The sequence below is a fragment of the Bipolaris victoriae genome (assembly GCF_000527765.1).
Source record: "Bipolaris victoriae FI3 unplaced genomic scaffold scaffold_0, whole genome shotgun sequence".
In the NCBI taxonomy this organism is placed as follows: Eukaryota; Fungi; Ascomycota; class Dothideomycetes; order Pleosporales; family Pleosporaceae; genus Bipolaris; species Bipolaris victoriae.
In genome coordinates this window covers 334,239-355,906 of record NW_014575392.1, presented here as the reverse complement: position 1 = coordinate 355,906, position 21,668 = coordinate 334,239, and the positions used below count along the sequence as shown (strand labels likewise).

At 51.0% G+C, this 21,668-nt stretch overlaps 11 protein-coding genes across 11 annotated transcripts; 5 read left to right on the top strand and 6 right to left on the bottom strand.

Moving 5' to 3' along the window:
* Positions 1-832: 832 nt before the first annotated feature.
* On the top strand, positions 833-2,824 carry COCVIDRAFT_84020 (hypothetical protein; the record flags this gene model as incomplete). Its single annotated transcript, XM_014707234.1, has 5 exons — positions 833-1,000; positions 1,055-1,349; positions 1,399-1,778; positions 1,830-2,055; positions 2,112-2,824. The coding sequence occupies 5 exons, from the start codon at positions 833-835 to the stop codon at positions 2,822-2,824; spliced, it is 1,782 nt and encodes a 593-aa protein (XP_014562720.1).
* A 747-nt stretch (positions 2,825-3,571) lies between these two features.
* Positions 3,572-5,257, bottom strand: COCVIDRAFT_21519 (hypothetical protein; the record flags this gene model as incomplete). Its single annotated transcript, XM_014707052.1, has 1 exon — positions 3,572-5,257. One exon carries the CDS (start codon positions 5,255-5,257, stop codon positions 3,572-3,574), a length of 1,686 nt encoding a protein of 561 aa, XP_014562538.1.
* A 1,551-nt stretch (positions 5,258-6,808) lies between these two features.
* COCVIDRAFT_83751 (hypothetical protein) lies at positions 6,809-7,732 on the bottom strand (the record flags this gene model as incomplete). The annotated part of the gene is made up of 3 exons (XM_014707233.1): positions 6,809-6,850; positions 6,906-7,377; positions 7,431-7,732. The coding sequence occupies 3 exons, from the start codon at positions 7,730-7,732 to the stop codon at positions 6,809-6,811; spliced, it is 816 nt and encodes a 271-aa protein (XP_014562719.1).
* Positions 7,733-8,269: 537 nt separating this feature from the next.
* On the bottom strand, positions 8,270-8,741 carry COCVIDRAFT_10980 (hypothetical protein; the record flags this gene model as incomplete). Its single annotated transcript, XM_014706991.1, has 2 exons — positions 8,270-8,478; positions 8,597-8,741. The coding sequence occupies 2 exons, from the start codon at positions 8,739-8,741 to the stop codon at positions 8,270-8,272; spliced, it is 354 nt and encodes a 117-aa protein (XP_014562477.1).
* A 533-nt stretch (positions 8,742-9,274) lies between these two features.
* On the bottom strand, positions 9,275-10,789 carry COCVIDRAFT_21516 (hypothetical protein; the record flags this gene model as incomplete). Its single annotated transcript, XM_014707051.1, has 2 exons — positions 9,275-10,159; positions 10,208-10,789. The coding sequence occupies 2 exons, from the start codon at positions 10,787-10,789 to the stop codon at positions 9,275-9,277; spliced, it is 1,467 nt and encodes a 488-aa protein (XP_014562537.1).
* A 432-nt stretch (positions 10,790-11,221) lies between these two features.
* On the top strand, positions 11,222-11,989 carry COCVIDRAFT_32521 (hypothetical protein; the record flags this gene model as incomplete). The annotated part of the gene is made up of 2 exons (XM_014707122.1): positions 11,222-11,285; positions 11,343-11,989. The coding sequence occupies 2 exons, from the start codon at positions 11,222-11,224 to the stop codon at positions 11,987-11,989; spliced, it is 711 nt and encodes a 236-aa protein (XP_014562608.1).
* Positions 11,990-12,348: 359 nt separating this feature from the next.
* On the bottom strand, positions 12,349-13,140 carry COCVIDRAFT_83805 (hypothetical protein; the record flags this gene model as incomplete). The annotated part of the gene is made up of 1 exon (XM_014707232.1): positions 12,349-13,140. One exon carries the CDS (start codon positions 13,138-13,140, stop codon positions 12,349-12,351), a length of 792 nt encoding a protein of 263 aa, XP_014562718.1.
* Positions 13,141-13,777: 637 nt separating this feature from the next.
* Positions 13,778-14,746, top strand: COCVIDRAFT_83893 (hypothetical protein; the record flags this gene model as incomplete). Its single annotated transcript, XM_014707231.1, has 4 exons — positions 13,778-14,057; positions 14,219-14,307; positions 14,363-14,513; positions 14,565-14,746. 4 exons carry the CDS (start codon positions 13,778-13,780, stop codon positions 14,744-14,746), a joined length of 702 nt encoding a protein of 233 aa, XP_014562717.1.
* A 258-nt stretch (positions 14,747-15,004) lies between these two features.
* Positions 15,005-15,998, bottom strand: COCVIDRAFT_83128 (hypothetical protein; the record flags this gene model as incomplete). The annotated part of the gene is made up of 3 exons (XM_014707230.1): positions 15,005-15,550; positions 15,607-15,843; positions 15,903-15,998. The coding sequence occupies 3 exons, from the start codon at positions 15,996-15,998 to the stop codon at positions 15,005-15,007; spliced, it is 879 nt and encodes a 292-aa protein (XP_014562716.1).
* Positions 15,999-16,271: 273 nt separating this feature from the next.
* COCVIDRAFT_32517 (hypothetical protein) lies at positions 16,272-17,949 on the top strand (the record flags this gene model as incomplete). Its single annotated transcript, XM_014707121.1, has 2 exons — positions 16,272-17,859; positions 17,912-17,949. The coding sequence occupies 2 exons, from the start codon at positions 16,272-16,274 to the stop codon at positions 17,947-17,949; spliced, it is 1,626 nt and encodes a 541-aa protein (XP_014562607.1).
* A 622-nt stretch (positions 17,950-18,571) lies between these two features.
* On the top strand, positions 18,572-21,362 carry COCVIDRAFT_83742 (hypothetical protein; the record flags this gene model as incomplete). The annotated part of the gene is made up of 2 exons (XM_014707229.1): positions 18,572-19,711; positions 19,773-21,362. 2 exons carry the CDS (start codon positions 18,572-18,574, stop codon positions 21,360-21,362), a joined length of 2,730 nt encoding a protein of 909 aa, XP_014562715.1.
* Positions 21,363-21,668: the final 306 nt, after the last annotated feature.

Here is a 21,668-nt window from a genome sequence, read left to right as displayed (position 1 = left end):
GTCGCTCGGGGATGTCTTTGCCTCATATCGACCCAACGGTGTGGCTTAGAAGTGAGTATGTACCACTGTGTACGTACACTTTTGCAGAGATGATCTGCAGTCCCCGGCAGATTGCGCATCATACATGTCTGCGACAACATCCTCACCCAGCTCATTCCCAAATCGCAATAGCATCCCTTTCCTTCCTAGCCTTGTTCGTTCAGAGAGCGTCGGCCCGTTTCCTTACACACGGCTCAAGTGAGATGCTGCTATTCCTGCCTCCCTTTCACTCGTACAAGTCAGTGCAGGGCTGTAAAGAACGACTTTACGAAGTAAAAATCAAGCATTCGTGGTCTGGATCAGCGATTATCAAGTCGCAGGGTAATGGCAGAAATGAACAAATTAAACAAATTGGAATCTGGCTTTGGCTCAGCAAATAAGGTTTATGACCCTGACGCTAGCGGGGCAAGTGTGGTAGGGGTGCAAGGTTTCCGCAACCAGCATCCCGCCATCCACTCCGCTATGACCTTGAAGGCGCCGAACGGGCAATACCAAGGTTGGTTTCGGCGTGTTGGGGGATTGAGGGGCCCTCAAGTCCTCGTTTGTTCCATTGCGCAGCCCCCGCCCATTCCCCTGCATTGCGGTGGTATTACATGTGATATTGGCCTTTCGATTCAAGAGGCTTCCACACGACAAACTTCGCTATGACATAGGAGCTAGTGCGACGCTTGGGTAACACCTCAGCTCACTAGGGTCTGGGTCTGGGGGGGGGGACAGCTCAGACTACTTGAACTACCCTACGCCTCCTCTTTGCCGTGGCAAGATGTTCTCTCGGCCCCACGCCTTCAGCAAAATGGACGAAAGAACTGCATCGAGCGGCCGCTCTCAGGATTACGAGAAACACGATGGCAATGCGCTTGAGATGGTGACCTCGCAGACGCCTGTTCATGAACAAGACAAACCCCCTCAACTGTCGCAGGTCGGCAGCGGTGGCGAGAGTAATGTAGTCGTCCACGAAAAGGTCAGTCTAACGAATGCGGTCGTGTGGATATGAGGTGTTGACAGAGAGTTACAGATGAACTTCAAGCTCTTCATAACTTTGGTCTGCATGGTGTTCCTATGGGTTGGATCTCAGATTCCCCTCTTCATCTTTGGCTCCATCATCTCGTTCATCACCAGAGATCTTGGAGGAGCGGATCGATTCTCATGGTTCATGATTGCCTATCTCATTCCGCTTGCCGCCCTTTTGCCTTTTGTTGGTGCGCTGTCCGACCTTTTTGGAAGACAAAGGGTTGCTATTGCGGGACAATTGGCATTGGTTATCGGTGCCATTGTTACATCGACTGCCTCGAACATGAACATCGCCATTGGTGAGTAGCGCATTTACATGGTCCAACGGCTTTCGCTGACAAACTCCAGGCGGCCAGGTCTTCTCAGGCATTGGTGCGGGTCTCAACGAGATGATCTCACTCTCCGGCACAGCTGAAGTCGTTCCTGTCAAGGATCGCGCCAAGTATATTGGCTTCGTCGTTATCACCATTATTCCCTTCTGCCCAGCCGTTCTGTGGTCTCAAACCATTGCCGAGCATGGGGCCGGCTGGCGCTACAATGGCATCTTCGTTGGCGTGTGGAACTTCATTGGGCTGCTAATGTGCATCTTCTTTTACAGGAGTCCGTCTCGCCTTTCAGACAGTTACACTGCTCGCGATGTCATTTCAAAACTCGATCTCGTCGGTGGTTTCCTGAGTACCAGCGGTATCACCCTCTTCATGATGGGACTTCAGTGGGGATCAGTGCAGGTTCGTTCAACCAAGTTTTTGATACACGATACGATGCTAACAGCTTTCCAGTATAACTGGGGCAGCGTTCACAACCTCGTGCCTTTTATTCTTGGACTCGTTCTCATAGCCGCATTCGTCGTATGGGAGTTCCGCGCCGAGCATCCCATGGTTCCACGAGGAATGTTCGCCAAAGCCAAGAGAACCATGATTGTCATTCTGCTCCTCATCTTCATTAGTGGTGGCACTTTCTTCGCCTTGATCCTCATCTACCCATCCCAAGTCCTCAACGTCTACGGTAAGCAAACGACACCCACAATCCGCAGTTGTATCCACCGCTAACAAAAACCACAGGCAATGACCCAACAGAAAACGGCCTCCGCTCTCTCCCCATCGGCTTCGGCATCATGGGTGGTGCCTTCATAGGCTTACTCCTAATCCCCATCACTGGCGGCCGCTTCCGGGAAATCATGATCTTCGTCACCTCCGTCGCAACCGCCTCCACAGCCCTCCTCTCCATCAACACCCCGCACAACGTCGGCGCAATCGTAGCCATCGCCTCGGTCGCCTGCACAGCTATCGGCGCCGTCATCATCCCCTCGACAGTCATTGCCCAAATCGCCGCTCCAGACGAATACATCGCCACCGTCACCGCCCTCACCCTCAGCATCCGCTACATCGGCGGCGCAATCGGCTACTCCATCTACATCAACCTCATGACCCGCCAAGCTACAAAGTACCTAGGTCTCATGGCACAGAATACGATCGCCCTCCAGGCCATTGTCAACCCGCTTATCCCCGCTGGCCGCGAGGCCATCAAGAACATCGTTGTCGGCATCGCTAACGGCCAATTCGAAGAGGTACAGAGAATCATGGCTACTGACCCCACGGTCCTCCAGCGAGATGCCTACCCAATCATCCTCGCCGCCTCCCGCGAGGCCTGGGCTCAGTCCTACAAGCTACCGTATTACGTCTCGATTGCATTCGGTGGTGCCACCGTCATTCTGAGCTTCTTCATTGGTGATATTAGACAGTACATGACGTCGAAGATTGCTGTCCATGTTTAAACAAGAGATGGTCTGGAAGAAGTTATAGTAGTTATTTTTTTTTGTCTTCTTACCACTAGGCTTGAGCGACGTTTTTTGTTTTGTGTTGTTTGTTTGGCGGATGAATAGTATGGGTTTGAGCGGCTAGCGATAGCAAAGCTTAATTTATTTTCGAATGTATTTTGGGGAAAGTAGAATTAAGGTAGCAAATGAGGAAGTGGGAAATGGGGTTCTAAGACCCGCCACGCTACATTCTCTCTCTCTCTCTTTTTTTTTAACTTCTGTTTCTAGAGAAATATCCAAATCACTCCTTCAAATTCAAGATTTGTAACAACCTTTCTTTTCGCTTTTTTTATGAGATCGAGAGAGAAAAAAGGTCTCATGGAGTTTTTTACTAACAAAAAAAATTTCAATGTTGGAATTCTTTACTACTAACCACCGATTCTGTTGAATAAACAAAAACGTCTACATCCCTTCTTTCGTGCGCATATCGGCGACGACTCGCATGTAGTTATATGTTATGTTTACCCACAAAACAACATGTTATTTTGTATAATAAAATCCTAATAATCTCAACACCAAAAAAATTTGGAATTTTCAAATTTCAAAAAAAAATAAAAAAAAATCGACAATATAAATTCAAAAGAAAAAAACATTGAAAAAAAAACAAGGAGGGGGTATAAAACGCCATTTTTGCCCAAGAAGAAAAAAAATGCCCAGAATATCGCTGCAAAGGTGGACAAAAAAAAGATTATGTGATGATATCTTTCAGTCCAACTTTGTTGCTTGGGTGTCTCGTGGGGTGATGGCGCTCATAGAGCTGCTGATGACGGCTCCGGCAGTTAGAATGCTAATGTAGAGGAAGCTTGTGGTGAGGACGCTGCTGACGTAGGCGTCGGGGAGTGTTTGGTGTTGTTGGTGGTGTTTTGTTTGCTCGGGGTGGGTTGGAGGTGTAATGGTGTGATGTGAGATGGAGCGGTCCTTGCTTAGCTCTTTCCGTATTGTGGTCTCGATGGCGGAAGTGCTGCTATTTTCTCCTTTCTTGTTGAACGATGATATTGTTGTTGTAACGGGCTCATTGTGGTTGGTAGTGAATAGACTGTCGTGGTAAATGTCCATTTTGGTCTTGTCTTGCCTCCTCTCTAGCATCTCTGCCGCGTCATCTTCTTCGTCGCAACTCTCATCGCCGGATGCACCGTACTCCTCGACAGTCGCCAGCGTATCAAGCGCATCCATAGAGTCAACCCGTACCGCCCTTTTAGGGCGAACCTGAGCCTCGACGTGTTGCGCCTGCCAGTCGCACCCATCAATGCAGGTGCCTATAACAGGTGATATCAGCGGAGACGAGGACACGTATCCTTCATCGCGGTCTCCAATTGCGCATTCAGATTCAGCATAAAAAACAACGTCATTGAAATCCAGCTCTTCGTTGTGGGTGGAATTTCTGGGTTCTAGGGGCCGAACCACGGAGAATATGTTGTTGTCGTCATCATCATCGAGCTCGGTCTCAAGCGGCCCGAATGTTTCTTCTTCGTCTTCGTCACTCTTCTCCCATGTATCGATGGAACTTGAGTCCTCCGCTTCCTCGTCCTCTTCAGATCCGTCGACGCCATCTCTTTCTTGCTGTGCTTTCCACATTCCAATCAACTCCTTCAGCTCGTCTCTGGAAAAGTGTTCTTGAGCTGGTGTTCTTCGCGGTGCAACTTGCTCGTTTGTATTCTGCTGCTTCTCTTCTTCATAGATGAAATTGAAATCTGGCTGCGGCTCCTGCAGCTCTGGCAGCTCATACAAGTCCCTGTTTTGGCTCTCTGTTGCTTCCTCTCTATGTATGTTTTCGTACCTTCTTCTGTTCCCGATCAAATGCGCTTCCTCGATCCCTGTCACAAACGCCAATGGCGAATGGCGATATACTTGTGCCCTTTGTCTTCCAGTCAGGTGACTTACGTTTTGGAATGCCTTTGCGTATCGGTACCGTTGGCCATTGTAGGGGCTGAGTTCGGGATATGCTGGTGCATCAGCCTCGTCCTTGCCGTCATAGTATATACCAATAGCGTGAGTAAGGTACTCATGACGTGCGGAAGCAATCTCTTCTTCCGTGATTGTGTCGATAATGTTGTTATATACGGCTTCTGGTGCTGCTTCAACAGCTTCTAGCTCAGATGCGTGTCCATCCTCTGGGTCAACATCCGGTGACTGGTCAACAGTCATGTCGATAACATGCGAGGCTAGAGTGTCCGAATGTGCGTCTCTATAGCTGTTGCGATCTGATGTATATGCTGTAGTCGATTCTATACTCTCTTCACAACGCGACAGTTGAAGTGGGCCAAGCTCGTCAACACTTGGTGAAGAAGTGTCAACAGTGGCTTTCCAAGTATCCAGGTCAAAGTCGTCGTCGTCGTCATCGTCCCAATTGAACTTCCGGTCGTTACCGCTAGCGATTTCATGTGAAGCCATGTTGCTATATTTGAATTTAAGAATTTTTTCCGATGTGTGTGCGTATTAGTGAAGGTTGCGTGGGTTGAAAGCGAAGACAGTCGGACAAAGCCGTCGACCAGAGAGCAAGTCAAAGGCTCTTGGGCCGAGATATGAATGAAACTGGCCTCCCAAGCCAACGTTCACCACCCTTATCACGAGCGCACGTGTGCGACAGTGAAATGGAAACCCACGGTTAATGGTCTTGGCGCCCAAGCTATTGGGCTTCAACCAAGTATGGTACGTGCGCGATAGGTTTCCTACAGGGGAGATGAAACTGGCTGGGTCTTGGGCGCGCGCGCAAACAGTTTGTGCGGAGACGTGTCGCGTTAGTTATCGACACCTTTGCCGCAAATAAAAGCATTGTGTCCTGGCGCAGGGGTAAACGTTTTTACGCGGACGAGAGCAAACAGCAATTCACCCGCAAACGGAATCAGCCCGCTGGCTTGTCTCACCATGCCGTTCGCATACCATGATGAAGGATGATGTAAGATTAACATTTGATGAAGTTCCCGTGAGTGCCGGTTGGTGTGGGAAAAAGGACGCGGGTGCACCCAGGCTTCGGAAGGCCGACAAACAGCACAAGCCGAATAAAGAAGACTAAAAATACTCCCGCAAATCACAGCTGTGACATGCGACAAAAATGCCCGTTCGCGAACTACGTCCAACGAATCAAGACAATGAGATATGTCTAGCAGCGAATACCATGCGCTGGGCTGGATCGTGAGGTCCGAGCACGACGCCAAATGATTGTCGCCGCCCACGCATCTACCCCGTAGATCGACGAGGCTGCCCGCGCGCCCGGTCGTGTTTGCAACAGAGAACCTTGGTTCGGGATTCTCCAGAAGCGTCCAGATAGGGCCATGGACCATGGATAGTGAACAGTCATCGGTTGGGGTGATAGATTCAAGCTACAAATCGTATTGGTGAACGCTTTGGTTTTTGTACATAACAGGTAATGTGTCGCATGTTGTGCTTGCAAGACAGTTTTGATGTACGCGCTATGGTACATCTCAATTGTTTAGCGCTGCCATGACATATCAGGGTCTAATAAATGATGAGTGCTCGGTAATCTGGTTCGATCGCCCTATTACGTCGTGGTTCCCCAGGACACCTGAAGCGTTCGGGTAGGTTCAAGGAATCGCGACCAGCCTCACTTTGCAGTAGTGCTGCTGGCTGCTGTCTGACATCATTCTGCAGGATTTCCCTACTTGATGAGGAAATCCAACTTACACTTTTTGTCTTTGCATATTCTAGTTTCGTCATCATCGGCACTGTTGAATTCAAAATTCGATCGTGTGCTGATCGTGCGCGATGGTGGTTGCGGCGCTGGCGGCTGATGAAGCTGTAGCAAATGAAAATAAAATCTCTAACTGTAATGAAAGTTATTGCAACCATGTTGAGAAGTGATTAGCCTGCAGCAAATGGCACACTGGATGCACGTATGCTCTTCATGATAATAGTCAAATTGTAACACATCATCCTTGTCTGTATGCAGATGATCGATCTCTATGTACAGGCTGGCGATTGAGATTACTGACCAGCAGTTTTCCGGTGCATAACTGTAGCTGCCGCCTATATTCTGTTAGTGAAACAGTCGCTTGTTTTACAAGTCTCTAATTTGACTTACTTGGTGGTTTGGAAATATCAAGCTATCAGCAAGTACCACGTTCTCTCTCCTGCCAGCAGCAAAGACGACAACCTCGGCAATGTCATCAGGTGTCAAAGGCTCGACTCCTTCATATACCTTCTTTGCCTTTTCCTTGTCTCCACCGAACCTTACAACACTGAATTCAGTTTCCACCTGGCCTGGGTCAATTTCTATGACTCTTATCCTTGTTGCGATCAGCTCCCTGCGTAGGGCGTCTGTGAAGCTTCGGACTGCAGCCTTGGTTGCGCAGTAGATGGATCCGCCCTGGTAGGGCTCACGGCCCGCAATGGAGCCAATGTTTATGATGTCGCCTGAGGGGGTGGAGCGTGCCTTGAAGATAGGAAGGATGGCTTGCGTCATGTTGATCAGGCCGGTTACATTTGTGCTGAACATGATATCGATGTCGGCTGGAGAGATATCGGGGGCTTGGGCAACGCCTTTGACGAGTCCACTTGAATCATGTTAGCTGCAGAGAAAGGCCATGATATACATTGGGCAACTCACGCGTTGTTGACCAGCACATCGATGTCCTTGAATTCTTGAGGAAGGTTGCCAACAAAATTTTGGACCTCATCGGGCTTGCTGACATCCATCTTGACCGGTAGGACTTTGACGCCTTTTGCAAACCCACCAATCTCCTGCGCAAGTTCTTTCAATGAGTCCTCCCTTCGTGCAGTCAAGATGAGCTTCAAGTCGTCTGGCTGTGTCCGGGCGAATTCGAGGGCTGTTGATTTACCAATGCCAGAAGACGCACCGGTGATGACAATGGTCTTGCCCTTGAGGCGCTCAGCCATCTTAGTCGACATTTTGGCAGCGTGATGTTGAAGATAGCTCTGTAGTTGTGTACTGCAAGGGACGATGCGGGGTCGCAATGGGGCTTGGGCAAAGGCAGTTGCAGTGCGGAAGAAAAGCTTAGATGACGGCAGAACAGGCATGTAAGTCGCAATGCTTTGTAATACAGCAATTAATGGGTGAAGGAGTGTGGAGTCTACGATTCGGGGTTGATAATGCGGGCGCAAGTCATAATGGCCATGGATATCGGCGGCAATCCCGAGGCTGCGCGAGTCAGGAACAGTGCATGGAGGGGTAGGTAGTCAAGCACGGCAATGTGGGGGAGCTCTGCATGCATCACACCGAGATAGCTTGAGCCGCATCACGTCGCAACTTCATACAAAAGTAGATGGTTTGGTGGTGAACATATCTTCATTCATGTCTCAGCCATATTCCAGGCTTTCGTGGAGACGTTTTATCGTCAATCCGAGTCATTATGCGTATATCCCTCCAACTCCAGGCATGCGCGTGAAAAAGTGCAGGTATCAAAAACGTCTTTTACAGCGACAAACTTAGGCAGCACCCTTCTTCTTGAGCATGGCCTCGTCCTCTTCCCTCAGTTCCTGGTCGATCTTGGCTCCCTTGGAGGGCTCGTTGCCGTGTGCGCGTGCAGGCAGGGTAGCATCCTTCTCCCTCTGCAGGTCCTCGAGAGACTTCTCCTCACCCTCCTTCTCGCGCTTCTCCTCGCGCTCGAGCTTGTTGGCAATTGATCGCTCGTCCTCTGCCAGCCGCTGTTAGCATATGTTTCTTAACGCAATCATGGTTGAGTTTGACCCAAGCCTTGCGCGGCACGACCAAAAGGGCATCGACACATGCAACAAACTAGGGGAAGCACATACTTGAGTCAAGAGCCTTGTGGGAGTTCTCCTTGCCCTCGTGGAACCTGTTCTCCTTCTTCTCCTGCTCGATCTCGGCGTTGGACTTGGTGACCTGGTCGCCAGCCTCGTAGACGGTCCTGTTGCCGACGCTTGAGTTTCCAGACATGTTGAGTATGTGGGTTATGAAACGTGGGAAAAAGAGTTAAATTGGAAGATTGGTTGAGTGAAGAGGAGATGAATTGCAATGGATGTGCGAATGATGATGTCGAGGGTGAGTTCTCCCTTCTCCTTATGAAGGGTTTCTTTTGCGCGCAAAACTAACATAGCGATGACGTAGTGTTGTAGTGATATCATCGGTGGAGACGAACCGCATGTTTGGGCACCCAAAGCGATGCGAATGATGACATGCAAATGGCCGATGTGGTGCCTGCATTGTAAATTTGCATACAGTATAGCGATCACGGAGCTGGAGCTGTCGTGTGCTTATCCCGAGCTTGCTGCGATTGCGCACTGGTGAAGGAGCTCGCTTTCGTCATTTTACCCACATCAACCCATCTCTGCAAGCCAGCTAACAACCATGTCTGTCACCAGCTGCGGACCACTACCAAATTCGCATACTGTGTAACATGCCATTACATACAATTTTTGGGCAAGCGCAATTTGGAACATGTCAACTACTACAACCAGTACACGCGACACTCAGGCAAAGCTCCGCTTCTCTAACCACCTGTCCACGAGTGCCAATGCCTCCTTGGGCTTATCAAATGGAACAAGATGTCCCGCTCTATCTACCGTTGTAAAAGCAAAGGTCGTCTCCCTGCCGCTTGCAGTCTTGGTCTTTACCTCCTTGAACCACCCTACTTCTTCTCCGTCGTTCTTCCACGTTCTCTTTGGCTGTGCAACAAACGCTGGCTGACCTTTCCATTGCATCGTGTTTGCCCACTGCAGATTTCCTGCAGTATTGCACGCAAGATCAAGGTTGCCTTGGTAGAAAAGCACGTCGATACCATGCTCAAGAAGGTACAAGACCTGTGGCTGCGTGCTCTGAACACCATCTCCAGTTAGAGCAAAGGCCCATGTAATATCCAGAGATAGAACCGAATAGTTGCCCGCAGCTTTAGGTACGTTAAGAGCTTGTCGAACCGATGGAAGATTGAGATATTTTTGTATCCTCGGGATCTCAGGGTAGCATAGTTCGTCCTTCGTCTCACACCCGTCTGTGATGTCGTAGCGATTGCGACCACCTTCGCCAGACTCGCCGTCGTAGTATTGGATGACCCCCTTGTCACATACTTTCTCTGCAGCGATGCATATGGCTGGATCTGGGTGATCATAACAGATTTGGGTGAGCTCCATGCAGCGAGGTAGGTTTGCTGCCATGATATCGCAGCGCGTCTGGTTGAAGATGGGGCTCTCGACACCGGGATTCGTTGTGCAAAGAGTCTCCCAATAGCCAAAGGTAGTGTCTTTGGGTGAGACATATGCATTGCCGGTGAATGTTGATTTAAGGTTGACTTGCGGTCGCTTTGGGTACAGGAGGTTCTGAGACACAATCTGCGCGCCGAGTGCTGGAACATAGTGGCCCTGGTGGTCGATCAGCTTGTACACTTGATTATGGTGCAAAAAACCTACAGCATAGCTTTCTCCGGTAATATGGAAATCTCTTCCGGAAAGGCTCGGGAAGACATCGCTGGTGAACAGCTGCAGGAAATGATGCATGTCTTCAGCCGCTGTGAAGCTTGTAGCCGGAAGCGGGACACCTGGGTCAACATAGCTGAAGCCCACACCAGCCGGCTGGTCAACAAAGATGATGTTGGCATTCTTGCTCCACCCGTATTCGTTGAAGACAGTGCCATTACCGTGCTCATTGATCATGCATGGTCCCAACTCACCCATCATTCCAAGCATGCCAGACGCACCTGGGCCTCCACTCAACCATAACAACAGCGGATCTTCGGACGGCTTTCTCTGTGATTCAAAGTACCAAAAGAAGATGTGTTTTGAGCCGACATCTAGCCAGCCAGTATATTGTTTACCGTGAGCGTTGCAAATCGTGTCGTCTTGCTGCTCTCTGATGCGGATGGCATGGTGTTCGGAGAACTGACTCTGATATGTCTGGAAACCTTCAACATCGAGTGTCTCTTGGAACGGCACCTGTGAAAAGGATGTGGCAGGGACAGTCGCAGCAAGCAAACTTGCAATAGAAAGCTTCATGATTGATGTACACCCTCGCGGTACTGCGATGGATGCTCGATTCAGCACAGAATGACAACAGAACAATGACACGTGACAAATCGGTATTGCAAGGGACAGAACAGTTGTATGAGTCTGGAGAATGATAGATATTCCCAGAGAACACGGGTGAAGAAGGTTGGTGTCCGCGTCGCCCCGGGCCCCAGTAAACGATCGTCGAAAGTTAGACAGGGGTGTGGGGATTGGTCTTCACCCGCACCTCGAAACTACCACCATACGCGACTGTATCCTCAACCCGACTATTTTGCGCGACTTGACCGCGTCAATCAGCACCTTGAATACGATTCGCCTCCGTCGCAATTTCGAACCTCTGCTGGAATCGCGCATCAACCTCCAAGTACCCACCTGACAATCCGCAGCACATACAGCCAGAGCAAGGCACCCTCCTCCACCATGCCCTACAACAACACTCCGATTGCGCCCAACAAGGAGATTACCGGCCATGTGTCGCTTCCGTGTAAGTAGAATATTCAGTCGCTATTCACACAACCTCATCCATTAACTCCCTCAACAGTGGCACGCGTGCAGAAGATCATTCAAGCGGACCCGGAGCGCATCACAACTTCCAAGAATGCTGCCTTTGCCATCGCGCTCGCCACAGAAATGTTCATCCAGCACCTCGCAACCACAACTTACAATGTTGTAAAAGCTGAGCGCAAGCCCCGCCGCAACATCCAGTACCGTGATGTCAGCAGCGCCGTAGCAAAGACCGACAATCTCGAATTCCTGGTCGATGTTGCACCCAAGACAAGCACATGGGGCACGGTAAAGAAGAGGATCGAGGAAAAGGAGAAAGAGGATGCGAAGAGGAAGGAGAAGGAAGGCAAGAAAGACCCTATAGCAAATGGCCAGACAAAACTGGGTGCGCCTGTAGAGACGGTGGAGGGTGATGCCGCAGACAAGATTCAAACACCTGAGAATGGCGCTGCCATGGCTTCGCAGTCACCAGACAAGCCAGAGGAGACACCCGATGCCATGGAGGTCGATCAGGGAGTAGACCGTGTTGCAGACAGTGAGCCAGAGGAAGATGCTGCAGCCATGCAAATCGAGATGGAGATGCGCGGTCCACCAAGCCAGCCTGCGCCAACTGAGAACAAGCCTGCCAGTCCAGTAGTCAGGCGGCCGACAGGAGGGTTCACAGCTATCAACGGTAACAAGTAACTTGCGCTGATTCAGGACTTGGGGGCGAAGAATTATTTGCATTGCATTTGGCGTTCAGCAGGATATACCATGCCGAGGATACTTGACGAGTTGACGGAATTCGATATGGGGATTTGACTATGCCCCGGACGAACATGAAAGATCTGTTCTACCGGATCGCAATATAAATTAAAATATTCCAGACTGCATCTACTGCGTGGCCTGGGATATGATGCTAGATTAGAACCGGGCTACTTGAAGAGAATTGAATAGTATGACTTGGAACTCCACCGACTCATCAACCGACTGCTACCACTTTCATGCATCTGAGCTCTCACATCCACCAACAGGACTAGCACCTACACTCTGATATATATCCCCTAACTACCCTCCGTATTCCACACCTCCAGCCTCCCCACCCACCCCTCCCTCACCACAACCCCCCTTAACACCTCCGTCCTCTCCCACGGCACCCCAAACTTCCCACTATTAATCCTACACATCCTCACACTCGCCACCTCCTCGCCCAGCAACCCTAACAACCCCAAGCACCCCTCAATCGCCCTCCCCGTATTCCTCAGAATCTCCCCTGCCGCATCCTTACCCTTCCCATACCTGCGGCTCGTAAATAGACACCCAATCCAATGCCCCTTGTCGCCGTCCACTGGTGGAATCAATAGCGTTGTGCCGACTGGCACTGAGTTTCCAGTTTTCGGGGAATGCTCTTTGGTGCAGAAGGCGTGGTAGATGGTGTAAGCGTTGGGGTACTGCTTTTTGAAGGCTAGGGCGATGCCTGAGCCCCAGGAGCCTTGGGTGTTGCAGGCGTGGAGGAGCAGGGTGCCTGGGGGTGCGGTGAAGAGGGAGCCGGTGTGGTGGGTTAGGGACAGGGTACTCGAGGTGGTCGAGGGAGGGCTTGGGGGGAGGTCTTTGTAGGAAAGAGGGGTGAGGGTAGGAGTGGTTTTTGTGTCTTGTCGTTTTGAGGGGAGGAGGGCTGAGGATGTGGAGAGTGATCTTTTGGTTTTATTTTTGCTGGTATCTTGAGGTGTTGGGGTTCCTGATACTGGTTGGTTTTCCGGTTCGTGTTTAGGAAGTTTTTGGGAGTTTGCTTGATCGCGATCTGCAGTTTTCGGCTTGAAGTAGGAAGTGATGGAAGCATTTTTGATGTCGGACATGATTGCGAGTGATTTGAAAGTTGTTAGGTGACGTTGGATAGGGTTGTAAGGCATATGGGTGCTAACTGAGAAGGTTGTACTGGCGAGCACTCTGTGGAGAGTGGTGAGAAGGAAGGGATTGTCAGTGACAAGGAAAGTAGTAAAGTAGTGAAGGACCAAAGGCATAATTCTGTGGATTGGGACCAAAAGCTAGAAGCCAGGCAGCCGCCAAGGCTCTCTCTCACCTTAGATGAGTCAACAGTCTGTGCATACGATCTATAAATTCATTGTAGTTGTGAGAGCAAATATACAGATTTTAAGAAATGAGAAATGACAGTTCAGAAGCAGGGTAGTTTAAAATAACGATACCATGTGATGTCTTACCAGAAAACCAAGCTATGGAGCTAATAGTGAGCAAAGAAAAATAGCAAAGTGCAACATTGTGTATCAAGCAAGCCCAATCAAAACCCATGTTACTACAATGCCGTCGTGGTGTTCGGGCGATGACGCTTGGATGGTGTTCGTCGGCCACGAGACCTTCTGGCCAATCAGACAACACCTGACATAACGCTCCCTGCCAAACCAGCCAAAACTTCAACATCGTCAACCCAAGCTCCTCTCCATCAACGACCACAACCCCCGCCCACTCGCGTCCACGATGCCCGCTCTCGCCAACACCGCCCGTGCCGTCGCACGCTCATGGACCGCTCACCAATTGCCCGTTGCCCGGGCGGCCGGTTGCACCGCCATGCAGACCCGCAACGCCTCGGCTTCCTCGTTCGATAGCCCCTTCAAGGGCACCCCGGAGACGACCAAGATCCCCTCGTTTGCTGCGTACAGGAATAAGGGTGGCGAGACCGGACCCAAGGTCTTCCAGTACTTCATGGTCGGAACCATGGGTGCGCTGAGTGCGCTTGGCGCGAAGGCGACCGTACAGGGTAGGTCACCAGCACCGCGACAACACAATGGAGGGGTGGAAATTGCTTGGAGGAGTTGATATGGCATATTTGGAGTTGTGGGAGAGCAATTGGCCATTTTTCGGATGACATGCGTCCGCGAATTGATGGAGAACCGAACGGCTAACGCAATCGTTCAACAGACTTCCTTGTCAACATGTCTGCTTCCGCCGACGTTTTGGCCCAAGCCAAGGTTGAAATCGACCTCGCTGCCATTCCCGAGGGCAAGAACGTACGTTTTGCGACATCACACGGATTACCCGACGAGCGGAAGCTGATGAGCGCAGGTCATTATCAAGTGGCGAGGCAAGCCCGTCTTTATCCGACACCGCACCGAGGACGAGATCAAGGAGGCTGAAGATACCAAGTGGGAGTCTCTCCGTGACCCCCAGCCCGACTCTGCCCGTGTCCAGAAGCCCGAATGGTTGATCATGTTGGGTACGTTACACCGCGAACCGCACAGATGAAGATTGGAATTAACAGCAACAGGTGTCTGCACCCATCTTGGATGTGTCCCCATTGGCGAGGCTGGTGACTTTGGAGGCTGGTTCTGCCCTTGCCACGGATCCCACTACGACATCTCTGGCCGCATAAGAAAGGGACCTGCCCCGCTCAACCTCGAGGTTCCCTCGTACGACTTCCCCGAGGAGGGCAAGGTTGTCATTGGTTAAGCGGAGTAACTTTTGAAGGGGAGGCGCACGGATGTCGAGACTTGTGTGTGTATAGGAGCGAGCATCAACAATTTCCTACGGTTTGATTCACATAGATTCGGCTTGTGTCCTTGCAATGTAACACTAGTTAGAGTCACCCTTTGTTTGTGTTGGTTGCAGGTGTTGCCGCGACTCTATTACTGGTACACGTTACGATAATCACGGCGTCTTTCGCTCTATGGCTCTCATTGGATGCATCGTGCATGAGCATCAAAGATATCATTGACCGCTTAGGTAGGTCTTGACAGCCTCAACAGCGCCTTTGAACTTATCCGCCTCAATTAGCACCATGTGTCCCTTAGGTTTTACTCCCAATTCTTGAAACGCCCTCTTACTGTCGCTCGCACCCTCGTCTACCGGGGTATCATAATCAAAGTCCGTGAAGCCCACCGCGTGCTTGTGTAGCACCTCGTCCTCGGGATGGAAGTAAAACGTCTCCTGCCCAACGTCGGCCTTCTTGTTCTTCTTCTTGCTTGGTGGCGCATCTCCGCTCGGTAGTTGCGATTGAATTTCGGAATAGCATTTTGAAAGCACGAGGTAGTGGGTAAATGTGTAAGGCTCCTTTTCCTCGACCGCCCATTGGATCTCTTCAAGTAGCATGGTATACATCGGGGGCACGACCTCGTGTGGCATGTTGATAAAGCGCTCGGTCAGAATAAGACCGACTTGTGCCTCAGAAGATTCGGCAAGCAGTGGCGCGAGTGTGGGGATTGAAGAGGCTTTTTTCGAGAGGTAGGATGTCAGGTCGCTAATTACTTTCTTGTCCTACAGATGTTTGTTAGGCCTGCCGGTTTTCTCAAATTGACAAGGCGCATGCGTACCTTGTGTGTCTGCAGGTTCAAGACTGTAAGGAAAGCGTATGGATCCGTCTCATTGCCGTCAACCTTGACGGTACTTCCCAAGAGCGGTTGCGACAATATGAGATCGGCGAGTTCTGAGAGATTGAATAATTGCGCGTCGACGTCGAGGAGTTGGCGCAACAGGTTTTTAAGCCCGTGGAAGTCAACAGCTGGCTGCGGATCAAACCATTCGAAGTCGACATTCACTATGTCCATTTCCTAGAGAGCAACGGTTAGCTTGCCGTATTACAAGAAGAATAATCGACCGAAGCGCATACCTCGTCGCTACCAGAGTCGTCACCATCTTGCTGCGTGCGCTTTTCTGGCGCATCAGGCAGATCCTCGGGATCTCTCTCAGACTTTCTTTTGGCCATTGTATGTTTTGAGTGTGCAGTATACAAAAATCGGTACCAACTGAGCTGAGACGAGTGGAGAATTCGAGCGACGCGACTTTCGCGCTGCGTCGGCGGCGCTATCGATAGCGAAATTTTGGGCCCCGCCAAAATTTGCGAGAGTCACGGAGCCCCTCCTGCGCCTGGTTTCCCTCCCCAGATACCCCGTCTTCTTTCTTTCAACTTTTTTCTTCTTGTCAACACTTTCTTTCACACTCCAATTTCACACTTTTCAAGTGTACGTCTTCTTTCAAAATGGCGACCGACAACTCCGACCCAATTCCTCCCCACAAGACGTTCGATACCATTTTGGTTCTCGACTTTGGCTCTCAGTACACACATTTGATCACACGCCGACTCCGTGAGCTGAACATCTATTCTGAGATGCTGCCATGTACCACTAAAATTGCCGATCTTCCTTTCACACCAAAGGGCATCATCCTCTCCGGTGGCCCATACTCAGTCTATGAGGAGGGCGCACCCCACGTCGACCACGCCGTCTTTGATCTCGGCGTCCCAATTTTGGGCATATGCTATGGACTACAAGAGATGGCATGGCACTTTGGCAAGAACGCCGGAGTAGCCGCAGGTGAGAAGAGGGAATATGGACATGCAAACCTCAAGGTCGAGAACCACGGCGGACACATGGACGAGCTGTTCAAGGACTTGGGCAACGACCTCGAGGTCTGGATGAGTCACGGCGACAAGCTCAGCCATATGCCCGAGGGCTTTGTGACTGTTGCGACTACGAACAATGCGCCATTTGCGGGCATTGCGCACACAACCAGCAAGTACTACGGCATTCAGTTCCACCCTGAAGTCACACACACAAAGAAGGGAACCACGGTACTGAAGAACTTTGCCGTCGATATCTGCCAAGCGAACACAAACTGGACCATGAGCAAGTTTGTGGATCAGGAGATTACGCGCATCAGGAAGCTTGTAGGCGACAAAGGGCAAGTTATCGGCGCCGTCAGTGGTGGCGTCGACTCGACCGTTGCCGCTAAGCTGATGAAGGAGGCTATTGGTGATCGCTTCCACGCCGTCATGGTCGACAATGGTGTACTGCGACTCAACGAGGCTGTACAGGTCAAGAAGACTCTAGACGAAGGTCTGGGTATCAACCTTACAGTCATTGACGCATCCGACCTGTTCCTCGACCGCCTCAAGGGCGTGACCGACGATCCGGAGAAGAAACGCAAGATCATCGGCAACACCTTCATTGAAGTGTTCCAGAAGCAAGCCGAGAAGATCAAGGCAGAGGCTCATGCGTCCAGCGACGCTGGTGACATTGAATGGCTCCTTCAGGGTACCCTCTACCCTGACGTCATTGAATCACTCTCGTTCAAGGGCCCCTCGCAGACCATCAAGACGCACCACAATGTCGGCGGTCTTCCCAAGGACATGAAGCTCAAGGTCATTGAGCCTCTGCGCGAGCTCTTCAAGGACGAGGTTCGTGAACTGGGCAAGGAGCTCGGCATTCCAGAGGATCTCGTCTGGCGCCACCCATTCCCTGGCCCAGGTATCGCCATCCGTATCTTGGGCGAGGTCACTCGCGAGCAGGTCCGCATTGCACGTGAGGCTGACCACATCTTCATTGAGGAAATCAAGGCTGCTGGTCTGTACAGGAACATCAGTCAAGCGTTTGCGGCGCTTCTCCCTGTCAAGGCGGTTGGTGTTATGGGTGACAAGCGTGTGCACGACCAGGTGATTGCACTGAGGGCCGTCGAGACGTCAGATTTCATGACGGCAGACTGGTATCCATTTGATGGCGAGTTCCTCAAGAGGGTGAGCAGGAGGATTGTAAACGAGGTCAATGGCGTTTGCCGTGTGGTTTACGATAGTAAGTTCTCCTTTGTTCATATAAAGTAGGAATATCTGCTAACTTTGACTAGTCACCAGCAAGCCTCCTGGTACCATCGAGATGGAGTAGGAGCCCTGCTTTTTTTCGGATCTGGTTGCTTTACCAGAATATTTTTGTACAGCATGGATACGCTTGGATAGGAAGATGACTGGATGTGGATACGAATAGACGATGGATGATAGACCAACCTTTTGATGATACCCTTGCATGACTACTATGAGGTAGTTCAATATGAATATTTTTTTCAATCATGTACCGAAGTGCTGCCGGATGGATTTGTTGATGTTGGAGGTGGTTGTGATCTTATCAGTTGGTGGCAGAGATGGAGATCGATGCTAAAATCAGACAAAATTCGCACGTGTCATCTTCACATGCTTACATTGATAGGATCACTGAGTATACATGAGCACAATGCGATCCATGGGACCGAAGCAAAAAAGGAAGATGGAAAAAACCCTACACATATAAAGATATAATCTGCTCGATTGCGTAGGCTATGTAGGCTTGGCAGGGCTGTGCAATGACAACATCGGACCCCCGAGACAGTGGGCGCTGGGTCAAGGTGCTGGACCCTTGCATAAGCCCAGGCGAGGCGGGCATTCCGTCTCGCAACGTCGTATCTTTGAACCCTCCTATACATTCATTCCTTTCTGCGCCGACACGAAGAACTAGGACGAACCACGAGAATGCGATGAATGGGACCGGATTCACTGGCGAACGCGGCCATGTATCATCAGCCTCACAGTCCTCCTCGCTCCATGTAGATTCATCCTACTCACGGCCCGCCGGCCGACCGCCCTCTACGCGCCGCCAGTCGTCACGCCCAGGCCCAACTTCGCACTCCAGCTCGTTTGCGCCCTCGCTGCGGCGCCGCACAACCAGCCACTCTCTGCTCTCGCTCGATGTCGGCAATGAGGACCCCGAGGCTGCAGAGAGCACGCACGCCGAGGCCGCGATTGTCGAGGAGATTGCTGAGATCAAGCGCTACGAGGACTTTACGACTATAGATTGGGTGCAGGATGCTGCGCGCGAACAACTGAGGCGCAAGGCGCGGCAGCGGAAACGAGATAGTATTGGTGTGCGAAAGGATGGCGGCGTCAATAAAGTGTTTCTGGGCCGCGGAAGAGGCAAGTGGAGAAGAAAGATTGCAGAAATGTACGATGCAGGTCAGGCTTGGATTGTCGTTACGCTGGTGGGAGCGGCGATTGGACTCAATGCTGCCTGCTTGAATATCGTGACTGAGTGGCTGAGCGACATCAAGCTGGGACATTGCACCACGGCCTTTTACCTCAACGAGAACTTCTGCTGTTGGGGCGCCGAGGGAGGATGTGCCGAGTGGAAACACTGGACGGGGTTCTGGCCTGCGAATTATTTTCTTTATATCCTCTTCGCAGCGCTCTTCTCTTTTACGTCTGCGAGGCTGGTCAAGAGTTTCGCGCCATATGCGGCGGGATCTGGTATCTCGGAGATGAAGTGCATCATTGCGGGGTTCGTTATGAAGGGCTTCCTCGGCTTCACGACACTCTCGATCAAGTCGATTGGGCTGCCCCTAGCGATTGGCTCGGGCTTGTCGGTTGGCAAGGAGGGACCCAGTGTGCACTATGCTGTCTGCACGGGAAATGTGATTAGTAGGTTCTTCGACAAGTACAGGAGGAATGCGGCCAAGACCAGGGAGATCTTGAGTGCGAGTGCGGCGGCAGGTGTCGGCGTGGCATTTGGAAGTCCCATTGGAGGCGTACTGTTCAGTTTGGAAGAGATGAGCAATCAGTTTCCGCTCAAGACGCTCTGGAGGAGCTACTTTTGTGCTTTGGTTGCTACGGCTGTCCTCGCTGTAAGCACTCCTATTTCCTCCTATTTTCTTAGAAAAACAAGGCTGACTGAAGCTGCTATAGGCCATGAACCCCTTCCGTACTGGTCAACTGGTTATGTTCAACGTTTCGTACGATCGTTCTTGGCACTTTTTCGAGATCGTCTTCTACCTCATCATTGGTGTTTTCGGCGGTCTTTACGGCGCCTTTGTCATCAAATGGAATCTCAAGATGCAGGTCTTTCGCAAAAAGTACCTTGCTGCGTACCCTATCACTGAGGCTGTCATCCTGGCCGTCATCACGGGTGTCATATGCTACCCCAACATGTTTCTGCGAATTGACATGACGGAGAGCATGGAGATTTTGTTTCGAGAGTGCAAGCAGGGCAAGGACTACGACAGGTTGTGTGATGCGGCACAAAGATGGCATAATGTCGCGACGCTTGCTATTGCAACTACCATCAGAACCTTGCTGGTCATCATATCGTTCGGATGCAAGGTGCCAGCCGGTATCTTTGTGCCCAGTATGGCGATTGGTGCGGCGTTTGGCCGCATGGTGGGCATCTGTGTTCAGGCCCTTCACGAATCCTTTCCTACTTCAGCATTCTTTTCGGCTTGTGGACCAGACGGACCATGTATTACACCCGGTACATATGCTTTCCTTGGAGCTGCTGCATCCCTGAGTGGCATCATGCACATCACTGTTTCCGTGGTTGTCATCATGTTTGAAATTACGGGCGCCTTGACATATATCCTACCAACGATGATTGTGGTTGGTGTCACAAAGGCAGTGAGCGAGCGGTTCGGACATGGTGGAATCGCAGATCGCATGATCTACCTCAACGGCTACCCATTCCTGGATAGCAAGGAAGAGCACACTTTTGGTGTGCCAGTCTCTCAGGTCATGGAGAGCCGCGTCGTGTGCATATCGGCTACTGGGATGAAGCTACGACAGATGGAGCGCCTTATGAATGAGAACCAATACCAAGGTTATCCTATCGTCGAAGACCTGAAGACGAGGATATTGGTTGGATACATTGGGCGCACAGAGCTTCGGTATGCTATTGAACGCGCAAAGATAGAGCAACACACCCCACCGCACGCCAAGTGCTATTTCACACATTTATCCGCGTCTACGCAGAGCACCATGCAAACACGTGGGGGAGCTAGAGCATCGCCTAATACGACGTTCGAGTCTATCCCTAGTACATCGTCGCAGACCAATCTCGACTTTACACGATTTGCTGATCCTACTCCGCTGTCCGTCCATCCCCGCCTGCCCCTGGAGACGGTCATGGAAATCTTCAAAAAGGTGGGACCGCGAGTCATCTTGGTAGAGTACCGCGGCCAGCTCACCGGTCTCATTACCATCAAAGACTGCCTGAAATACCAATTCAAGGTCGAGGCGGGGCATGGTGGTGTTGGTGGTACCAATGGTGACGAGGGTATGGAGAGACTGGCAGCATTTGGAAAGCGTATCATCAACTGGGGACGAAGGAAAGTGGGGATGAAGGAGGTCGGGCAATTGAGGCTTGCTAGTCCGATGCCTGAACAGGGGACGGGGGAGAGGCACGGTGAAGCTTTTGCTATTGGTGCGGACGATGAGGAGAGCGACGATGACAGCGAGGACCAGGGCACGGAACTTCATGATAGGAGGGCTGATAGGAGTAGATAGTCAATCTTCGTGTACCAAGAAAGCTAATGCCGCGCCAATGATGGATGCTCTCTTTTTTGTGGTAGCCCGGCCGGCGTACTATGGCGGTGTTAGAGATTGAATTGGAGGAGCGGGAAGGCTAGTTGTGAAAAGTGGGCCTGTCAACGTCGCACTTTCACGTGGAGAGCTGTTACTTGCTGGTTGAGCCGTGGTCATGTCTGGCATGTCAGAGTCGTCAAAGACATACTGACAGGACAACAAGAGCAATCAAGACAACACTAGCCGCCCAAAACACGTGCCGACTGCGAGTAGAATAATCGTATGTTC